Source organism: Trichomycterus rosablanca, chromosome 13 (assembly GCF_030014385.1).
Source record: "Trichomycterus rosablanca isolate fTriRos1 chromosome 13, fTriRos1.hap1, whole genome shotgun sequence".
In the NCBI taxonomy this organism is placed as follows: Eukaryota; Metazoa; Chordata; class Actinopteri; order Siluriformes; family Trichomycteridae; genus Trichomycterus; species Trichomycterus rosablanca.
The window spans coordinates 32,690,336-32,712,019 of record NC_086000.1 but is presented as its reverse complement, the minus strand read 5'-3'; the positions used below and the strand labels follow the sequence as shown (position 1 = coordinate 32,712,019).

General features: G+C 42.3%; 1 protein-coding gene across 1 annotated transcript in view; it reads right to left on the bottom strand.

Moving 5' to 3' along the window:
• efcab11 (EF-hand calcium binding domain 11) overlaps nt 1–21,684 on the bottom strand; it is a 154,078-nt gene that overhangs the window by 99,305 nt on the left and 33,089 nt on the right. The window contains exon 5 of the mRNA XM_063007266.1: nt 14,403–14,493. Within this exon, the coding sequence (XP_062863336.1) occupies nt 14,403–14,493 (91 nt within the window). The remainder of the gene's footprint in view (nt 1–14,402; nt 14,494–21,684) is intronic.

Genomic DNA, 21,684 nt, shown 5'->3' with positions numbered 1-21,684 from the left:
AAGAGGCTTCCTTCTGGGGTGACAGCCATGCAGACCAATTTGATGTAGTGTGCGGCGTATGGTCTGAGCACTGACAGGCTGACCCCCCACCTTTTCAATCTCTGCAGCAATGCTGACAGCACTCCTGCGCCTATCTTTCAAAGACAGCAGTTGGATGTGACGCTGAGCACGTGCACTCAGCTTCTTTGGACGACCAACGCGAGGTCTGTTCTGAGTGGACCCTGCTCTTTTAAAACGCTGGATGATCTTGGCCACTGTGCTGCAGCTCAGTTTCAGGGTGTTGGCAATCTTCTTGTAGCCTTGGCCATCTTCATGTAGCGCAACAATTCGTCTTTTAAGATCCTCAGAGAGTTCTTTGCCATGAGGTGCCATGTTGGAACTTTCAGTGACCAGTATGAGAGAGTGTGAGAGCTGTACTACTAAATTGAACACACCTGCTCCCTATGCACACCTGAGACCTAGTAACACTAACAAATCACATGACATTTTGGAGGGAAAATGACAAGCAGTGCTCAATTTGGACATTTAGGGGTGTAGTCTCTTAGGGGTGTACTCACTTTTGTTGCCGGTGGTTTAGACATTAATGGCTGTATATTGAGTTATTTTGAGGGAAGAATAAATTTACACTGTTATATAAGCTGCACACAGACTACTTTTCATTGTGTCAAAGTGTCATTTTGTCAGTGTTGTCCCATGAAAAGATATACTTAAATATCTGCAGAAATGTGAGGGGTGTACTCACTTTTGTGATACACTGTACATATATGGGCGGCACGGTGGCTAAGTGGGTAGCACTGTCGCCTCACAGCAAGCAGGTCCTGGGTTCGATCCACTGGTGGGGCGGTCCGGGTCCTTTCTGTGTGCGTTGCATGTTCTCCCCGTGTCCGCGTGGGTTTCCCAAAGACATGCAAGTGAGGTAAATTGGGGAAAATTAATTGTCCATGACTGTGTTCAATATAACCTTGTGAACTGATGAATCTTGAACTACCGTTCCTGTCATGAATGTAACCAAAGTGTAAAACATGACGTTAAAATCCTAATAAACAAAACAAACAAACAAACAAACATACATATATAGGAGGCTTCATATTTCTAAAATTACGGGAAAAAATGTAGGGCTGCACCTGGTCCTGCATAATAATTGTTGGCTGTTATGCAACAATCCAAAGCCTAAACTGATTTTTCACAATATGACTGCCAAAACCATTATGTATCACCCAATGTACTAAACAGCTGGCAGAACAGATTAGGGGCAAAATTCAACGACTGGCTTTCTCTGAATATAATCTCATTTAAATGTAGAAAATAAGTAAAAATTAACTTAGATTATCAGACAATATTTTACTGTTCTGTTGCTTATAACTAATAATTATGGGTTTTCATGCATCGTCCTTTAATACCAAAGTTTTTACTAATGGCAACCCTGGCATAAGTTCCAGCTATAACACATCTGGTTAAGACTCGATCACAGAGATCACAGAGGTAGTTTTCAGCAAAGATTAATGAAACATCAGTCCGACATAATCCCGCTCGTACCATTTGCTGCTCTCAGATAATGTGCCAGCTGTCTTATCCCACAAGACGATCGTGATGATTGATGAGTAAACTTTACTGTCAACTTTGTGCATGGTGGTAAATCATCACTCACTACTCCCTACTCAGTTTAAAGCTCCATTCAAACTAAACACTTTCACTCCCTATGGTTTTAAATCGAACTAAAAATGTCTGAATTCCAACTGGAGTGACTAGAATGTACCTGTGATCAGTAACAGGATGCTAATTGCAAGGCAACACACACACACTGACTCACCCATCTAAGGCTAATGTAGTGTAACCAAGTTACTCTCTGCATGTCTGAGAAAACTAGAGTTGTTGGACAAAACCCAAAACATAGTCACGTGGAGAAGATGTAAAACTGCAAATGCTTAAAGGAGGTGCGGAAAAAACCTGGGAGCTTAAAAACTGTTGAACTGTTTAAGTTGTCTAATGCCTAGTTCACACTAGATAATTTTTGCCCTGGTCGGCGCTAGATTTTCCGGCTCTGGAGCAACTCAGCATTCGCTCTGCGATAGAAACTCGGCTCTCAATCGCTATGTGTGAACTACCCAACAACTTGATCCGAAGAGAGATATCTAGCTTGTCAAATATCTGGATTTGAGTTACCCGACTGGCAATGAGTGCTATGTCGAACAGCCAATGAGAACGCAAGATACGGTGTGAGGGAAAACGCAGGGAGTTTGAAACCCCCTATCACCGATCAGTCGTGTAGTGTGAAAGCCACACCCACTTGAAGGATTCCCGATTACAAGAGATCGAGTTGTGTAGTGTGAACTGTATAGCGACCTGACAACTTGGAAAGTCGTGTGGTGTGAACTTGGCATAAGGCAATGATGATCAACAATAACCATGCTTATTCAGGTAGTGTAATCTTTGTTACATTATCTTTAGCATTTTCATTCAAATGCAGTCGATAAAACACAGATTATAAAACGGATAGTTCCGGTCCTAAAATCTGATTGGCTGAGCCGCGTTCGAAGCCGTTGTAAAATCCCCGATATACGCACACCTATGACCATCTCACATCATTCCATATTAATACGCCACTGAAAAGAAAAAGTACAAACTTGGTTGAACACTATTTTAAGTCAAGTACTATACATGGAAATGTCCAGATTAATATAAACAGGATTCCTAATCATTAAGCGGGTGTTTCGTCCAAGAAATAGTAATAATGTTTGTGGAGGAATGTTTATTGCGAACATGTTGGGTGTGTTCGAAAACCTGGGGAGCTGCCTTGCTGTCTTACTGCCTACATAGGCAGCTGCCTTAGTAGAGAGGATTCTAATAAGTCAATGACTTATAAGGCAGGTTATTCGAACGCACTGCTTAGACAGCGATTCCATCGGGTTTCGCATTTCGCGTTTAGCATTTAGCATCTTGCCATTAAAACCAATAAACGGAGGTAGCACAGCACGCTAACATCAATATAACATCCTCCTTCATGTACCGATAACGGTTAAATTTCCTGACAAGCCCGAACTTGCAAATAAAAACACTCGGTACAAGTTTATACAAGTTCAAAATCAGTAATATTTTATTTACGTTTGAAAATAACTCTATAACATTCGTTTCTCCGCCCCGTCAGCCATGTTTATTTTTCTGTGGGAGAAGAGCACCCGACCCGCAATGAATGCTGGGATTGCCTTGATCACTAAGGCAGCGTCGGATGCTCACTCGTTCTTGAGCCAAAATAACACTGAAATATTAAGATGCCTCAGTAGTGAGGATTTTAAGGCATCTAGGATTTCGAACAGCCTCCTTCTCGGGAGCGCGCACAGGTAAAATGCTGCCTATGTAGAGAGCTCACTAGCTTTTCGAACACACCCGTTATGTTCGCCCTCATGTTGCCTAGCAACACTGTTAACGGACTACCTGATTTCGCGGAAGAATGCTTTAAAAACATTTATAAATTGAACATTGTTGTATTTTATTATATTTTATGTTGACCGCCGTTTTATAAAAGCAATAAGCCACTCGGGACCGTGCATTAGTGCTATGATTTTATCACGGGGAAAGACGTTTTAAGCAAAACATCCTTCCCCGTGATAAAATCACAGTAACACACGGTCTCTCGTGGCTTATTACTTTATTCATTTACATTTTGATTTGCTGGCTTTGCAAAATGTTTCAATTTAAACCCAGAAAATGAAAGTACAGTGGAGATTTAGCACTAAACCTTAAATTAACATTGCCACCACTGAAATCATAAAAATTTAATACTGACCAAATCACTGCTGCTGTTTAATCCATTTTAATTATAATAATGCACTTGCCAACAGAAACCGTACAGAAAACCAATTGGATATTACATTTAGTGATGTTTAGTAACCAAAACCTATCCTGCTAACACTAATGAACAGGCCAGCAGTCCACTACAAAGGATCACACACCATGGGTCTGTCTGAAAACCTAGTGAACTCTCTACATAGATGCTTTTTACATCGCCCTATACTCACTCCTGAAAAGAAGGCTGTCCGAATTCTTAGATGCCTTAAATGCTGCCTACTCAGGAGCCTTAATTCTAAGTGATAATCTGACTGACTAATGAGGTTTTCTTAGCGATAAAGACAATCCCAGCATTCAGTGCGGCACAACTTTTCTCACAAAAAAATTACAAATATGGAGGACGAATGCAGAGCAATGAATGAGTTCTTTTTAAATGTAAATAAACTCACACTGACGGCACGGTGGCTAAGTGGGTAGCACTGTTGCCTCACAGCAATAGGGTCCTGGGTTTGGGTACACGGAGGGAGAAGTTAGCTGGCGTGCAAGCAGGTTGTGCCGCCTCAGCCCTTCGGTTTGAATGGCCTGAGGCTAACTGTGTTAGCTTAGTAAGCGAAAACTGCAGTGCCGTAATCGCCATAATCACTGTCTAAGTAATGTGTCTAAATAATCTCCCTTATAAGTTCGATATCTTATTAGTATCCTCTCTAGTTAGGCAGCTGCCCAGGTAGGCAGTAGGCAGCAAGGCAGCTCACTAGGTTTTCAAACAGACCCCATATCATCTGCTTTCTAACATAATGGAGCAATTAAGCGAAGCAAAATCAATTACTGAAATGTTTTAAAAAGGAAACCAAAGTAGCCATAAATGACCTACACAGACACAAGGAGAACACTGTAGACAGGCAGTAGACAGAGACAGGAATCAAACATGGGGTGTGATTGATTGATTAAGGGACAGTGGTAGCCTAGAGGGTGAAACTTTAGGCTATCAATCAAAAAAGGTTGACAGTTTGAATCCCGGCTCTGCCATGCTGCCACTTTTGGGCCCTTGAGCAAGGCCCTTAACCCTCTCTGCTCAGCATCCAAAACCGAGTTGGGATATGTGGAAAAAGAATTTCCTTGTACTGTACAACTGTATATGTATACACCGATGAGGCATAACATTATGACCACTGACAGGTGAAGTTTGACAAGGGCCAAATTGTGATGGCTAGACGACTGGGTCAGAGCATCTCCAAAACTGCAGCTCTTGTGGGGTGTTCCCGGTGCAGTGGTCAGTATCTATCAAAAGTGGTCTAAGGAAGGAACAGTGGTAAACCGGCGACAGGGTCATGGGCGGCCAAGGCTCATTGATGCACATGGGGAGCGAAAGCTGGCACGTGTGGTCCGATCCAACAGACGAGCTACTGTAGCTCAAATTGCTGAAGAAGTTAATGCTGGTTCTGATAGAAAGGTTTCAGAGTACACAGAGCATCACAGTTGCAGGGCTGTTTTGGCAGCAAATGGGGGACAACACAATACAATATAAGTAAGGTGGTCGTGATGTTATTCCTGATCGGTGTATATGACAACTAAAGGCATTCTATCCTATTGATTTGTGAGGCACTGACGCTACTTGCTGCACCTCAGTCTTGACCCAATTCTGAACAGCCAATGAGAAAAATAAATAAAATATCATATTTAATGCACTAAAGTGCACCTAAACTATAATACAGAGCTTTGTGAGGATGTTGCCCTTGTGCAACACTTGACTTCTGTCTGCACGCTTTAATTAAAGCAGCGGATACTCCGAGCAGACAATGTGAAAGCTGAGCTTGCCATTCCTCAAGCGCCTGAAGGAATGTGTGCGGCGAGTATTTATGGAAAGAAGATGACAGATAGTTGCTCTGGAAACCCCGAACAACAAAGGAGAAAGCGAGCAGAAGGAGAAGACAAGATGCAAAGGGAAGGAGGGAAAAAAAAAAGGAAAAACAACTGCAGGCGCTGCTCAAGGTGCGACGGGCCCGGCTCTGCGTACGCCGTCACTATGGAAACAACCCAGGCAGCAGACGAAAGATGGCGGTGTTAACATTTGTTTGGGGGGTGAAGCAGGCGTGCGCCCATAAATCTGCCGAGCATAAAAAGGTACCAGCCTCCCTGATAATGGTGTGAAGCCTGCAGGGCGCTCCATTCTTCTGCTATAATTATGATAAAAAGGACAGGACAAGGGTGTTGCTCTTTTCAGCACAACAAACTGCAAACATGCACACACACACACACACACACACACAAAATTTAAAACAGTGGCTATAGCATGTCTCAAGGTGCATATGAAGAACGAATCTGACCAAACACACACACACGCACGCACGCAGGTGTGTTCGACAGTCTAAAGGAGACACTGGAGGCGAACGTTCTCATTTATCACTCTGTTGTAATAATCTGTCCAAAACGCAGCCCTGGGCTTGCAGATAAACTCTGAACATAACAGTCAAGCTGGGCCTTATATCTCATATTCCTCTTTTTTTATTTTTTAAATTTTTTTCTGTCACGCCCAGCTTTTGGCTGGCAGACGGGTTAACAGCAAGACGACAGCAAGACAGAAGACAGAGAGATGAGACGGGAACGTAGGGGCAACAAGATGAGAAGGCAGTGGCGTGAAGGGTATGACTTTGAGTGTGCTTCCTGGTGCTGGCAGGGGATTCACACACACACACACACACACACACACACACACACACACACACACACATCCATACACATAATGGCTTAATGGTTCTGAAGGAGGGCAGTGGTGGCTCTTTGGTTAAGCCCCACCACTGCTAGGTTTCCACTGTTGGACCCTTGAGCAAGGAGATAAACCCTCGATTGCTTTAATTGTGTTTAGTTGTTGGTCTATGTGGATAAAAGATTCATTCATTTATTCTCATGTTTTACCACTGCTTTATCCTGGTCAGGGTCGTGGTGGGTCTGGTTTCCCGGAATCACTAGGCACAATGCAGTAACACACATGGAATAAGACGCCAATGTATCGTGTAGCCTTGGCGAATCATGTCTGTATGTGGACACCCGACCGGCCATTAGCACCGTTTAGGAATCAAACCCTGGATCCCAGCACTATTGTGCTAGTGTAATTTATTGCTGCACCACCTGAGCAGATCCTGCTAAAATGTCAAATGTAAATGTGAGCTAAGGAAGGTTCCCTTATACCAGTAAATAGTTCCAAGTTAAGAGTTGCGATTTCTGTAACTGTCTGGACGACTCCTCCTTATCGCTTACAATTAAGGCACCTCGGTAATCAGCATTTTAAGGCATTTAAGAATTTAGACATGGGCGGGATATTCCGCTAGCACACCAGCGCCGAGATTATGAACTCCTTGGTTCAAAACTCGCCGTTGCCACAGATCGGCTCGGCGCCATCTAGCGGGCATAATTGGCAAGGCCTGCAGCAGGGCGGGCTGACCGGACTATGGGGGTGGGGGTCTTCAAACACTGTGTAGGGACTCTGATTAGCAGATAGAGAGGCGCCTGTGCAGAGTGCATGGGTGAAAAAGGGTTCCGCTAAGGGCAGCGCGCGGGGCGGAGAAGGCGTGAGCAGCAATATACCCACCTCGACTGCGATCAGGGATCACCCAGCAGCGGAAGACAAATTGACTACGCTAAATTGGGAGAAAATGGAAAAAAGAATTTAGACATGACTTAAAACGCATCTATATATAGAGCTCACTGGGTTTTCAGACAGACCCACAGATATTTAGAAAGGAAAGTTAGACATTTGCTTGGTAACAGAGCTCTGAACACGGCGCTGGTGTTCTCAGCAGCGACTGCACCACCGTATCCTAACTGCAGTGGATGACTCACAGCCATCACAGCACTAAATCTCCACACACACACACATACACACACACATACACAGTACCGTCTGTATGGTGAGGCCCACGTCACACCTAGGAGAATTTCCAGGGCTTCTCCTCACGCAGAGGGAAAAGACAGCATGGCCTCTCAGCGCTCCAGCCAGCACTTGTATCCTCTCACCAAAACAGAAAAGAGGTGGTAATAATGTGTGACAAAAACTGCAGATACAAGCAGACAGCTCAAACCTCTTGGTACACCACACAGGGAACAAACACATGGGTAGATAAGGTACCGAGAGCTTAGCGGGAGATACTGCGTCTTATATTGGCTGGGATTCGGTAAGAAATCACGGCCTGGTGATAAATGTTTGGAATGGGCGTGAGCACACAGTGAGAACACAGGAGGAGGTTCCACCAGGGGTGTAAAGATTTGCCTATTTGAATAAGTGCCCCTGTCTTAATATTTGAGATGCAAATACACTAGGGAATAACGGCATTCGTTGGTCAAAACTAGAGCAGGATAGAGAGACTAAATCGATCTGGGTGTCTTTATATCAGTGAAGCTTGGTAACACAAGAACAGCTTAGATCAGGATCTCACTCTGCTCGCAGTGCCACCGTGCTGCCCTCTTTTTCCATACATCCAATAATTTGGATGTCACCGTGCTGCCCCACGATACATCCAATAATTTCCTTCGGGATAAATAAAGTATCTATCTATCTATCTATCTATCTATCTATCTATCTATCTATCTATCTATCTATCTATCTATCTATCTTTTATATTAGATGTATAATATTATTAGCATTAATACAGAAAAATATGTATAACAGCAGAATTATGGCTTTAATACTTATATATTTATATTATTTTCATTTTTCCCTCTATTTTATTTTACTTCTCACTGTTTGTTATGCCTAGTCCTGATTTTTACTCACCGAAAGGATCACCACTAGATGTGCCAGCTCAGAAACAAATTGGCATTCGCTCGGGGTTTGAAAATCGGCTCTTGATCACTATGTGTGAACTCGATCCAAGTGGATCACCGATTGCTCGCAGACTCAAGAAAAATATCTAACTTGTTAAATATCTGGACCTGTCGGTGACTCAAAATCATGTAGCGTGAAAGGTGTTGCGATCAGCTTGTGACTAGCAGTGAGTGCGCTGTCGAACTCCACCCAAGGAGAACGCAAGATAGGGGGTGAGGGAAAACCCGAGGGAGGAGTTGTAAATGTGTGGTTCAGAGGCATAATATAGTTCCTATTAGAATACAACGGCACACACACAAGCTTTACAGTATTTGTGACTTATCATTTCACCAGAGGTTGAAGCCTGCAGATCGAGAATGCTGTGCCAACAATGCTGCTCCTGCTAGATGTGATGGGTAACGGATGTGTTTGCACCGAAAATGTCCAGAACTCACTATGGACGTTATTACAGACTGGACTGAATAATGAAGAACTCCGAATGTTTACATAATTTTTTTTCTGCTAGTTATAATTTTTAATTCAATTTCATTTTGTGTTTGTATGATTTGTGTAAATCATATTCATTCTAATTATTCTCCAGGTCACCCATGGAGGATGGAGGTCCCTGATGAGTCTGGTTCCTCTTAAGGTTTCTTCCTGTAATTTTAAGCGAGTTTTTCCTTGCCACTATCGCCCTCAGCTTGCTCAACAAAGGTTTTTGGTCTGTCAGCCCTGGATCCTGAAAAGTTGCTTTGAGACAATATTGTAAAAAGCGCTATACAAATACATTTGATTTGACTTGAAAAGACAGTCCCTGCTGGTCACGTAGCCAAATCCACTCCTTTACCCAGATTCATTTCTTTTTCCTTATTGTTTTCACACTGTATATCTGCACACAAACATTTTTGATCGCTCGCTTCTTGTTGTCATGCACTTTTGGACATAGTATCATTAAACCCCTCGTCACTTCTTGCATGTGTTTAGTGGCAAAACGTAGTTTGGGGGACCAGACAGACTCCTCTGAGATATCTCCTGGTGAGAGATGGTGTAGTGTGTGACCTCCTATCACTGATTAATCGTGTAGTGTGACAACCACGATGACCTAAAAGACTCCTCATTACAAGAGATCAGAGGTGGAAAGAGTACTAAAATATTGTACTCAAGTAAAAGTACTATTACTTTAATTAATTTTTACTTCAGTACGAGTAAAATTACTAGTCTAAAAATCTACTCAAGTAAAAAGTAACTAATTTAAAATGTACTCAGAGTAAATGTTACTTAGTTACTTTTTTAACAGGAGAGGGGGGGGTCTCTCCTGTGTAATGCAAACAGGACAAGTGGATAAAAATCTCACAATAGTTGTTTTTTATTGAAATATAATAGAAAAAAGATGTTGATACAACATTTAAAACTTTTAGGGATGTGTAATGTGTCATTTCAGTACAGGCCATCCCATAAAACTTTTTCAAACTGTATAACCACTGAAGTTGGCATTAATTGTGGATTCTATAGACCAGCCTTCTTTTCATCACTAAACTTTTTTTAAACTTTTAAAATCGCCCTTCCTATACCTAGATTACTCTATACCTAGATTACAACTCCTTTATTTTAGCACCAGTTTATTTTCCATCGCAGAATTCACTGCAGCAGTTTCCCAGATGCGATTTTTTTGCTTTTTCTTTTTTACTCAGTAACGGATGTTATTTAAAATGTAGCGAATTACAATTCTTAATACAAAACATACTTAAATAAAAGTGAAATTACAGGTTACAGTACACAAAAAAACTACTCAATTACAGTAACACGAGTAAATTCATTACTTTCCACCTCTGCAAGAGATCCAGTTGTGCAGTGTGAACTTAGCATTAGTCTCAGTGAAGAAGAAGCATCTGTGCATCAATTTGACCTAACACGTTATAATTTGTACATTTTCTGCTTTTTGTTTTGTCCATATACTGTATCGTCTGCATATCGTAGAGAGCTGCCAACAGCCGGAAACAAATTCCTTGTATGTGCAAACATATTTGGCGAATAAAGCTGATTCTGATTCTGATGTTGGTCCCATTGAAGGATGCAGGTCCTCCTCTTTTAGTGTAGATGGCAGTGAGCGTGTATGCCTGTCTAGTTGTTGCATGCCCTCTGTGTCAGTCCCAATAAAAAAGGTCTGGCCTGTTCTCCTGTCAGTCTTAGTATAAGAGGCAATGCTTTTGTACCTGTTGTTTCTAGTAAAGAAAACATGGCCTTAGTACCCATCAGTCTGAGTAAAGTGGGCATGTCCATTGTGACTGTCAATGCCAGTTAGACAGGCAAGGTTCCTCTGTCTGTCAGGTTCGGTGAAAAAGACCTGGTTCCTGTACTGGTCAGTTTCAGTAAACGAGCTGTGGACTGTATCTGTCAGTCTCACTGAGAGGGGTTTGTACTGTGTGCCAGTAAGTTCTAGCGATGAAGGCTGGCGTCTGTACCTGTCAGTCCTAGTGAAGGAGGTGTGGGTTCTGTACACGTCACTTATATTGAAGGAGGCGTTCCACCCCTGCCTGTATGACTCACTAAAATAGACGTGCCATTGTGCCTTTCAGTTTCAGTACAGAAAGTGTGGCATGTGTGCCTGTCAGTCCCAGTGTAGGAGGCATATAAATAGTACAGGCTCGGCGGTTAAGGCGCTGAATTACTAATTAGCAAGTTGTAGGCTTGAATCCCAACTCTGTGCTGCCCTTGCTGGACACTTGAGCAAGGCCCTTAACCGTTAACTGTTACTTTAAATAAAAAAAAATTCTGCCTATGAATGAATCTAAATGTGTGTTCTGAACCTTATTAAAAATGTGGCCGAAATTTCTTTGAGCGTTTCTTTACTTTCTGAACTATCAAACTAATTAAGCTCAGCCTTCTATCATATTGTGTTGTCATCTGGGAATAAACCTGATTTAATCATTGTACAGCCGTTTTGTGATGTCATCACGTGGTGTTTTATTGTTTGTGATTAACGGTGTAAAAGTTAATGGGGTACATTTGTGTTTTTGGTGGATTGTGCAGCATTTCTGGACATTCACTGGTTATTCTCACATTACTGCTAGTTTTTATTAAAGTTAATGAAGCGTCGATCCGACATCATTCTGATCGTGTCGTTTTCTGCTCTCTAACAACTCTCCGGCCGCCTTAACCGGCAATACACGCAATGAGTAAATGTTACAGCCGGCTTCTGGTGTAGTGATACAGCGTCGCTCCCTAATCCCTACACAGTCTGAAGTTCACTGCATTTGAACATTTTCGTTACCTTTGGATTGGAATCTCACTTAAAATGGTGGAATACCCTATGTAGTGCACTTCACAGGAACAACTGGGGTGAATGAAACGCTCCTACAGAATTGGTGCTTTCTGAACCAATCATACCTTCTGATTTTAATTTTTAGTAAGAAATGCTGTTATTTGCATTTATTCAGTTTGCGTCACACAGATGACGTGTCAGTGAAACCCTTGATCGGCTTTCTAACGAGTTCGTGTTTTACTTCACAACTGGGAAAAGTTTGGAGGTTTTTAATTATAAGCACATTTACAAAATAACGGATTATATTCCTAATGGGACACACGGTTATAAATTTAATAGCATCTGGAAGAACAGAAGCTAAGGTAAGCAGTGGTTATGATTTTTTTGCTGTGTGATTTTGGCCGCTGTGCCGTGATTTATCGTGCGCTTTTGATTTGAAATGAAAACAAAATGTATCAGTTTAAGCTTTTAATCGGTACCCTCTTGTTACAGAAATTACATTTATTTGCACAATGACTAGGAAAATAAAGGCACAAAGTAAAACAGCAAACTAGCTTGGACTCTAGCCTAAAGACTCATGACTTGACTCAGACTCTAGCCTAAAGACTTGTGACGACTCGGACTCTAGCCTAAAGACTTGTGACGACTCGGACTCTAGCCTAAAGACTCATGACTTGACTCAGACTCTAGCCTAAAGACTTGTGACGACTCGGACTCTAGCCTAAAGACTTGTGACGACTCGGACTCTAGCCTAAAGACTTGTGACGACTCGGACTCTAGCCTAAAGACTTGTGACGACTCGGACTCTAGCCTAAAGACTTGTGACGACTCGGACTCTAGCCTAAAGACTTGTGACGACTCAGACTCTAGCCTAAAGACTTGTGACGACTTGGACTCTAGCCTAAAGGCTTGTGACGACTCGGACTCTAGCCTAAAGACTTGTGACGACTTGGACTCTAGCCTAAAGACTTGTGACGACTTGGACTCTAGCCTAAAGACTCATGACTTGACTCAGACTCTAGCCTAAAGACTTGTGACGACTTGGACTCTAGCCTAAAGACTCATGACTTGACTCAGACTCTAGCCTAAAGACTTGTGATGACTCGGACTCTAGCCTAAAGACTTGTGACGACTTGGACTCTAGCCTAAAGGCTTGTGACGACTCGGACTCTAGCCTAAAGACTTGTGACGACTCGGACTCTAGCCTAAAGACTTGTGACGACTTGGACTCTAGCCTAAAGACTCATGACTTGACTCAGACTCTAGCCTAAAGACTTGTGACGACTCGGACTCTAGCCTAAAGACTTGTGACGACTCGGACTCTAGCCTAAAGACTTGTGAGGACTCGGACTCTAGCCTAAAGACTTGTGACGACTTGGACTCTAGCCTAAAGACTTGTGACGACTTGGACTCTAGCCTAAAGACTCATGACGTGACGACTTGGACTCTAGCCTAAAGACTTGTGACGACTCGGACTCTAGCCTAAAGACTTGTGAGGACTCGGACTCTAGCCTAAAGACTTGTGAGGACTCGGACTCTAGCCTAAAGACTTGTGAGGACTCGGACTCTAGCCTAAAGACTTGTGACGACTCGGACTCTAGCCTAAAGACTTGTGACGACTCGGACTCTAGCCTAAAGACTTGTGACGACTCGGACTCTAGCCTAAAGACTTGTGACGACTCGGACTCTAGCCTAAAGACTTGTGACGACTTGGACTCTAGCCTAAAGACTCATGACTTGACTCAGACTCTAGCCTAAAGACTTGTGACGACTCGGACTCTAGCCTAAAGACTTGTGACGACTCGGACTCTAGCCTAAAGACTTGTGACGACTTGGACTCTAGCCTAAAGACTCATGACTTGACTCGGACTCTAGCCTAAAGACTTGTGACGACTCGGACTCTAGCCTAAAGACTTGTGACGACTTGGACTCTAGTCTAAAGACTCATGACTTGACTCAGACTCTAGCCTAAAGACTTGTGACGACTCGGACTCTAGCCTAAAGACTTGTGAGTACTCGGACTCTAGCCTAAAGACTTGTGATGACTCGGACTCTAGCCTAAAGACTTGTGACGACTTGGACTCTAGCCTAAAGACTTGTGACGACTTGGACTCTAGCCTAAAGACTTGTGACGACTTGGACTATAGTCTAAAGACTCATGACTTGACTCAAGATTCTAGCCTAAAGACTCGTGACTTGACTGATATTTTGTGACTCTGGTTCTGATCACTGAACCCATATCAATACACACATAATCCTGTAACTAGAAACCTTAAAGTTCCACTTAATAAGTGCTGCTGATGTTGATTAATTGGTAACATGAATGGAAAGCAAAACAAACCCGGTGTCAGTGTTAATAGCATAATGAGGGATCAACTTGTTGCAATTGGAGCAGAAACTCTGACAAACAACAAATCTACACATATGAAGTCTGGAAAAAACAGATGTTCCAAAAGTGGAGTTGATTTCTTAGATTCTGATTAAGCAAAAGTAAAACATGCAGCAGAGAAAATGAAGAAGAATTCATCGCTCGCTGAGTGATGGCCATTTTCCTACCGAAAAGCCTCCAGCACAGTTCGCTCAGGCAGGCGGGGAGCCACACGTGCAAACACACTTCTGAAGTCCTCCAACTTCAGGAATCCACGACCTGCAGTAAAAGCACAGACTTTATTAACTCAGTGTTGAGACTCAGCAATAAAAAAACACATTTAATAGGAGTAACTGTTCGTATTCCTGAGAAGCTTGAGTGTTCAAAATGCTAGAACTGCTTAAGCACCATTTCAGGATTTTTTCCCTCCAGGGATCGGCAATACGCTTCGCTTTTATTTTAACGTACTTGTGAATAAACTGATAATAAAATGAATAAATGAATACGCAGAACCCTAATACAGAGTCTCTTATTTTCCAGAATAAATTGACTTTCCAATTTTCTCTTCTCACAGGCTGCTGAGTGTTTGTTATTTCGGCTGAGAGGGCTGATGGGAACAGATGGCAGGTCTGCTCCAGTCACGGCGAGCATCGGGGAGCTGTATCCTGAGAGCTCGTAGGGGCCGCTTTCTGCTCGTCATTCTCAACGGCCGTCACCGAGGGCTTTGATTCGCCAGGAATAGCTCCCCTGAGAAGGTTTAGAGCGCTGGCATCTAAAGTCCGGGCTGAAAGTGGAATATGTTTAGCGCGTCTGCTGAACTGATGAGGGATCAGAGGGATAAGGGGAAACACGGCTCTGCGCATATCAATTTGCGGGGCTGACCATACCGTACGATTTCCCTTCGCCTTTAGTGGGATCACCAATAATCACGCGATCATCTCAAATCGACTCGGTGGAGGAGAAAAGCACCTGGCTGTACAGACTATAGCATATTAGAATCGCGAGCTAGTAAAGCTGCATACATGCCTTATTTTAGTATCATTTCATTGTATCTGTGTTGTATCAGGCTGATGCTGATACTGACTGCAAATAGTAACCAAGGCTCCCAACAAGCATCTGTTGCCAAGTAACATCAAATGTTCACGTGTGGGATCTGCATTAGTGGATCGGATTGAAAAATTTGGCAAATCCAGTCTCATACAGCTCTAGCATTTCATAGCCATTTCTGACATTTATACTCAGTGTAGCTTTGATGAATCTCTACACAAAAACAAAGATGACAGTAGTGCTGTAGATGAACATTACACGATTACACGAACATGCCCTATGTTACAAGGAATGATAGTGGAATGATAGCTTTCTCGTGTAGACTTTAATCGTGATTGACAGGAGGGAATTCCTTGCACGTGTTGCCGGACACTCTTGTTTACGCTTGACTTCATTTTGCCGAAAAGCGGAGATGCAGATGGATCCAATAACCACGCTGCTGGCTACTGGGTGCTTCGTTGTGGAAAAGAAAGTGGTGGGCGTGTTCACCTCCCGCTGGTTTTGCTCTTGTCAACACAACTTTTCGGATTTCCTGACCTTTGATAAAAGCATAAATTCTCCCGGGGAGCCCAGGAATCCTCCCATATCTCGCTGACCCGCTTTGCATCCGCTCCAAGTGGCGACTTGTGGCTTCTTTTTCTTATTCGCTCTCACGTTCTTTGGTCCGATTAAACGGAATTTTGGTCCAAATAAGCGGATAACATTACACGTACATAATAGGATTTGTTTCGGTACTTTAGGATTCGGTCCGAATAAGCGGCTGGTCCGATTAACCGGTGGTCCAATTAACCGGATTCGACTGTATTTAAAAACTTTCCTTTATGCATCACATTTAAGAACTATGAGGGTTACTTCATAAAGTTTCCACAATTTTTTACCTCTATTTATTAAGAATTCCAAAAACAAATGACACTTTTCTACATAGTCGCCTTCCAATGCATTTTACTCAGCGTCATACCAACTTCTTAATGCCATCAGCAAAAAAAAGCTTCTTTGAGTGTCCAAAAAGGTGGAAATCAGATGGTACTAAATCCGTACTATAAGCGTCTCTCAGTCTCTCAGACACAACCAATTACTACTCCTCCCACCCTCACCGTTTACAACCAAATTAGTGCAGAAACTTTTTGAAGAACCCTCGTATTAGTTTTGACTTTACTGGCCCATTTTTATTCAATTTTAATTGAATTCTGAGCTAAAACTTTGTATATCAACTAATGTGTGTGAGGCACGTTTATATAGAGATATGAATCATGCAAGGAGAGTCATGCACACTCTCAATTATACCCTGTCTCCGTGTAGATGCCATCGACCAGCCAGAAGAGGTCATAACTGCAGCAGTTATGAGAAATCCCCTCCAGCAATCCCACTCTCGAACGAACCAATCATTGTCCGTATAGGAGCTTGGCCTACCGGTAGCAGAGCTGAGATTTGAACTTGAGAGTTTGATTTCAAACGTCAGCACTGGTGGGCTAGTGTGTTTTACCGCAGTTGAGGGGTCCATTCTCACTTGTGCTTTTGGGATGTTCTCAACACGACCCCCTCTCCTTAGGGGAGTAGAAACAGCCCTTAATTTTCTCTATTTGTAGACAATTTGTCTTACTGTGAATTGATGTACACACAGGTCTTACACAGTGCTGTTGTAGCTTTTCCAGCTTCATGTGTCTCTATAACACGTCTGCTGAGGTCTTCAGAAAGCTGCTTGCCTCGAGCATGGTTCACACTTCCAATCCTGAGAAGAGCAGATTTGTCTGAAACTAGGTTTTGTGTGCCTTTATTAAATGGGCAAAGCACCTGTGAAACCCACATTTCAGCTCCTTCATTAAAACACCTTTTGCCAATTAGTTCTTGGAGAAGTCATGAAGTTCACTTGCTATTTTCTCAACACACTGTAGCTGTTTACACAATGTGTTCCAAAAAAGACATGGACAGTACAGTACAGCAGGGTTTTTCCAACTTTTTTCAAGCGACATTTTGTCCATGATTTTTATCGCAACCCAGGCAATACAAACACTGCATCAAAATGAAACACAAAACAAAATATACTTAATTAATAACATTGGTGGCAATTTGATCCCACTGTGGTTAACAAGGTGTAACGTGAGGCCTCCACAAGGGGGCGTTCAGTACAAGTTCATTTCGTGTTTATGCGCCTGTTAAAATTAGTTTATTTAATTACTATAATTTTTCTCTGTGACCCAATTTTTTGGCTCTGGACCCAGGGTTTGAGAAGCCCTGCAGTAAAGTTGGTCTGTAGTTGTATCTCAGATAACAATTAGACATACATTTTATAAGTAATCAATGCAGAAATCCAGGTCATTCCAAAGGGTTCACTTACTTTCTCTGGCAAGTTTGTGCAATATAATTAAGCAAAAAAGTAAGTGGTGACATGACTACACAACATCCAAGTACAAGTATAATTACAGCACAGAAACACTGTATTTGTATAGAATGTGTATAAGTCTAAACAAAGTGAGTACATGTGTAAAAATGTGTTGCCCTGCGATACACAGCACCCTGTCCTGGGTGCACCCAGTGTTAGGGTGACACGAGAACCACTACAACTATGACCAAAATAAAAGCCTTAGTGAAACTCATTTATTGTCTGTTTATCCACCGCTTTGTTTTGGTCGGGGTTGTGGTGAGTCTGATTCATTGGGCGAAAGGTAGAAAAAAATCCCAGACAGGATGCCAGGACACACACTTAGGGCAATTTTCAGTAGTTCCAATCAGAATCAAATTCAGATTTATTGGCCAAGTATGTGGATACACACAAGGAATTTGGTTCCGGCTGATGGTACCTCTCTAGTATAAATCCAGTATACAAGCAATGTAGAAGTTGCAGACAATGCACAAGAACATTAAACATAAAACACAAAAATATACAAACTATAAGACTATATACAGGCAATATATAGTGTGCATCTATGTATGTACAGTATTCAGTGACCAATGTATGTATGTACATATAAGCAGAGGTACACAATATATGGTAACACACCGATGGCAATATACAGCGATGGAATATTTAAAAAATAACAGTGAAGTGCACAGCATGTAGGATGAGTACTACAATATTTAGTCAATTGGCAGCAGGTGAATATTGAAATTATCCTGACTGCATGTCAAACCCATACAGACACAGGAAGAACATGCAAACTCTACACAGAAAGAAACCTGGCCCGGCTGGTGAATCAAACCCAGGCCCTTATTGCTGTGAGATGACAGCTGTACCCACTGCGCCACCGTGCCACCCCCCAAAGTGAAACTGTATTTTAAAAATGCATTATGTACTACCCACCTGACTCAGTGCAAGCAAATCCTACAAACATCAAACACATGATGGTGACACATACTAAAATATTAAAGCTCTTGTTTATGTGGATGATCTGTGACGTTAGTGGAATCCACACACCTTCAGGGTATAACATGAGTCACTGAATTAAAATAGAAAATAAAATCTGTTCGATCAAATCCAAATTAAATCTGTGTAGAATTTATTCCACGTTAGAAACGTAATGTAAGGCCAGTATCAGCCTTAATAGAGAAACTGGTATCAGATTAGAATATTTATAATCAACACATGAATATTTAACAGGGCGCTTGGGTGGCGCAGTGGTAAATTACACTAGCCCGCTACAGCTGGGATCAAGGGTTCGAATCCTCAGCAGTGCTATCGATTGGTCAGGTGTCTACACTCGGACATGATTGGTTACGTCTGAGGGAGAAGCGGTGGCAAAGGCCCTTTGATGGACTGCAATCCTATCAGGGTGCATTACTGAACTGTGCCCAGTGATTCTGAGTAAACTGGACCTGGTGATAACATATAAAATGAACTCACTGTGCCTTGTACATAGCTTCAGTCTAACAGAAAAGCCTGATCAGATAAATGAGACTGAAAGCTCAAGTCAATGTGGTATGTGGCCTGTTTTGATGGAGAGGAGGAGCCTGCATGTGAAAATGACAGGTTTTCTGCCAGTGCCAAGCACACTTCATCACTGGGCGCGCTGCCACATCATCTGAAGATGGAAATGGCCCACTTAAGAGTGCTGCTCCCCTCAATTTGTTCCTATTGAAGAAAAGGACAGGGTAACAGTCGCTGACGAAGCCCTCAAACAACCCACCCAGCTGCGGCCGGCAGGCTGCAGACTGTAGAGGACTGGTCGGCACTGGTATCTTTGTAGCTTGTGTCTTCTCACAAGCAATAGCCAGACAGAAGTTTTGAGCCTAGGTGGCAGAGGAACAAGATCAAACTACCTCTAAGACAGGGTTTTTTAAACCCTGGATCGCGACCCTTGAGTGGGCCACGAGCTGAAATATGGGCCACGAGCCAAAAAAATGATCTGAAGGTGAATGATTTACAGCTTCTGAATTCTGGGTGTTTCCTGAGAGGGTGGAGTCACTAAAGTTCATTAAATGAAACTTCCCAGCACTAAAACAGCATGACCTCAAACATCATTTTACTAAAACATACTTTCAACCCCTCCATGATCTTACTGACTTTTCCTTTATCCTGGTCAGGGTCACAGTGGGTTTGATAAATTGAGCAAAAGGCAGAAAACATTTTAGAAAGGTCACCAGTCCATCATAGGGCAGACACACACACACACATATACACTCAATTTGTAATAGCTCCCTTTAACCTGACAGCATGTTTTTGGACTTGTGGGAGGAAACCGGAGCTCGCAAAGAAAACCTATGCAGCCATAGGGAGAACATGCAAACTTGACATAGAAAGGCCACTGGCTGGGAAATCAAACCCAGGCCTTCTGGCTGTGAAGCGACAGAGCTACCCACTGCGTCGTGATTGCTTTGAACTGAAGTGAATATGCAACAGCTTTTGTCAAAATATTTGCAGCCCTTTTTGGAAGGGGAGGGGTGTGGTGGATCTGGGATCTGTTGCGATAAGACTGTAAAACATTGTAATTGATTCGTTTTAGTGGCAATAATGATCAAATAAATTCTGGCTAACTTCAGACATCCCAAGTTGCAAAAACTCATTTCCGGGAGGTACCCCCGGACCACGCCCACCCCCGACCACAAAAAAAAAGCTAAAAAAAGCTCTCGCACACATCAAAGGATATGGGTGATTACAGAACTTTTAGAAGCTGCTAACTGAGCTACTTAGCTAACTGTTCGCATCACTATGTGTACTACATAGTGCACTAAGTTGTATATCAGATAACGGATTTATGTTCCCTACATAGTGCACTAGATAGTATTTTAGATATGAATTCATGTTCCCTACGTAGTGCACTAGACAGTATATTAAACAATTGTTTTATGTTCCCTACACAGTGCGCTAGATTGTATATCAGATACCGGATTTAATACGCGATCGGGAAAAAAGTCTGTGTCCCTGCGTGTGCGTGTGTGTGTGCACTCTTGGCCGCTCGTTCTAGATTCCGGGAGATTTTATCTGACTTGCGGGCATCAGGGAGCCGCTATGTATATGCAGGAGACTCCCGGAACTTCCCAGAGACTTGGAATGTCTGTAACTTAGATGTTTGTTGTGGTAATAGTACAGTAATTGGTTTAAAGTTGTACAAATTTAAGGTTGTGCTTTTAGGTGTTCCTAACACACCTTCTTCTTATTTGCATCTAGCACCGTCAATGTAGGTATATATAACGAGGTTATAAAAAGCATGCTAGTTTGGTTTATACGGATACTCATAGAAGAGCAATTGTCTTATTAATTTTTGTTCATTTTTTTTTAAATACCCACAGACATAGCCAATCATGTCTGTACACAGATGCCCGACGGGCTGATAGCACCAGTGGGGATTAAAACCCTGGATCCCAGCAGTAGTGCACTAGCGTAATTTACTGCAGCTGTACCGAAGTGCCTGATGAAATGATAATTATGATAAAGTGTCTCAGAATTGTTTAAAAGTCATTTTTTGATAAATCCTCCTACTGTTCTGATAAACTATAAATATCCCAGGCTATTTAAAGCACTTCTGACGAAGCATGAAGCACTCTTTAGACAAAATGCTGATGTGACACTACACCTGTAATTAGGTCTGTGATTTTTTGTGTAAAGTTTTGTGCTTTATAATGAATCACAGTCATTATCATAAGGAATAGAAGGACGAGCTGGACTAAAAATGGTTCACAAGCTGTTTTCCTTCTTTTGTTTCACATTTTGATGACAAGATAGAGATAGAGACTTAAGTTAGGGTGACCATAAGTCCTCTTTTTCCTGAACTTCTTTTTGGACCTAGAAAATGCATCCAGGATTTTTAAATCACCAAAAATGTTCAGGATTCGGCTTTTGTAGTCTGTGTGTGCTGTTCTTTGTGTGTTTTTGCACTGATTTCACCTTTCTCTTTAGGTCCTGCTTTCTCACACTTATTTATAAGATTATCTGACGATAAAGGAATTTGTCAGTTGTCTTGTTAAAAAGTAGCTGTTTATTAATTTAAG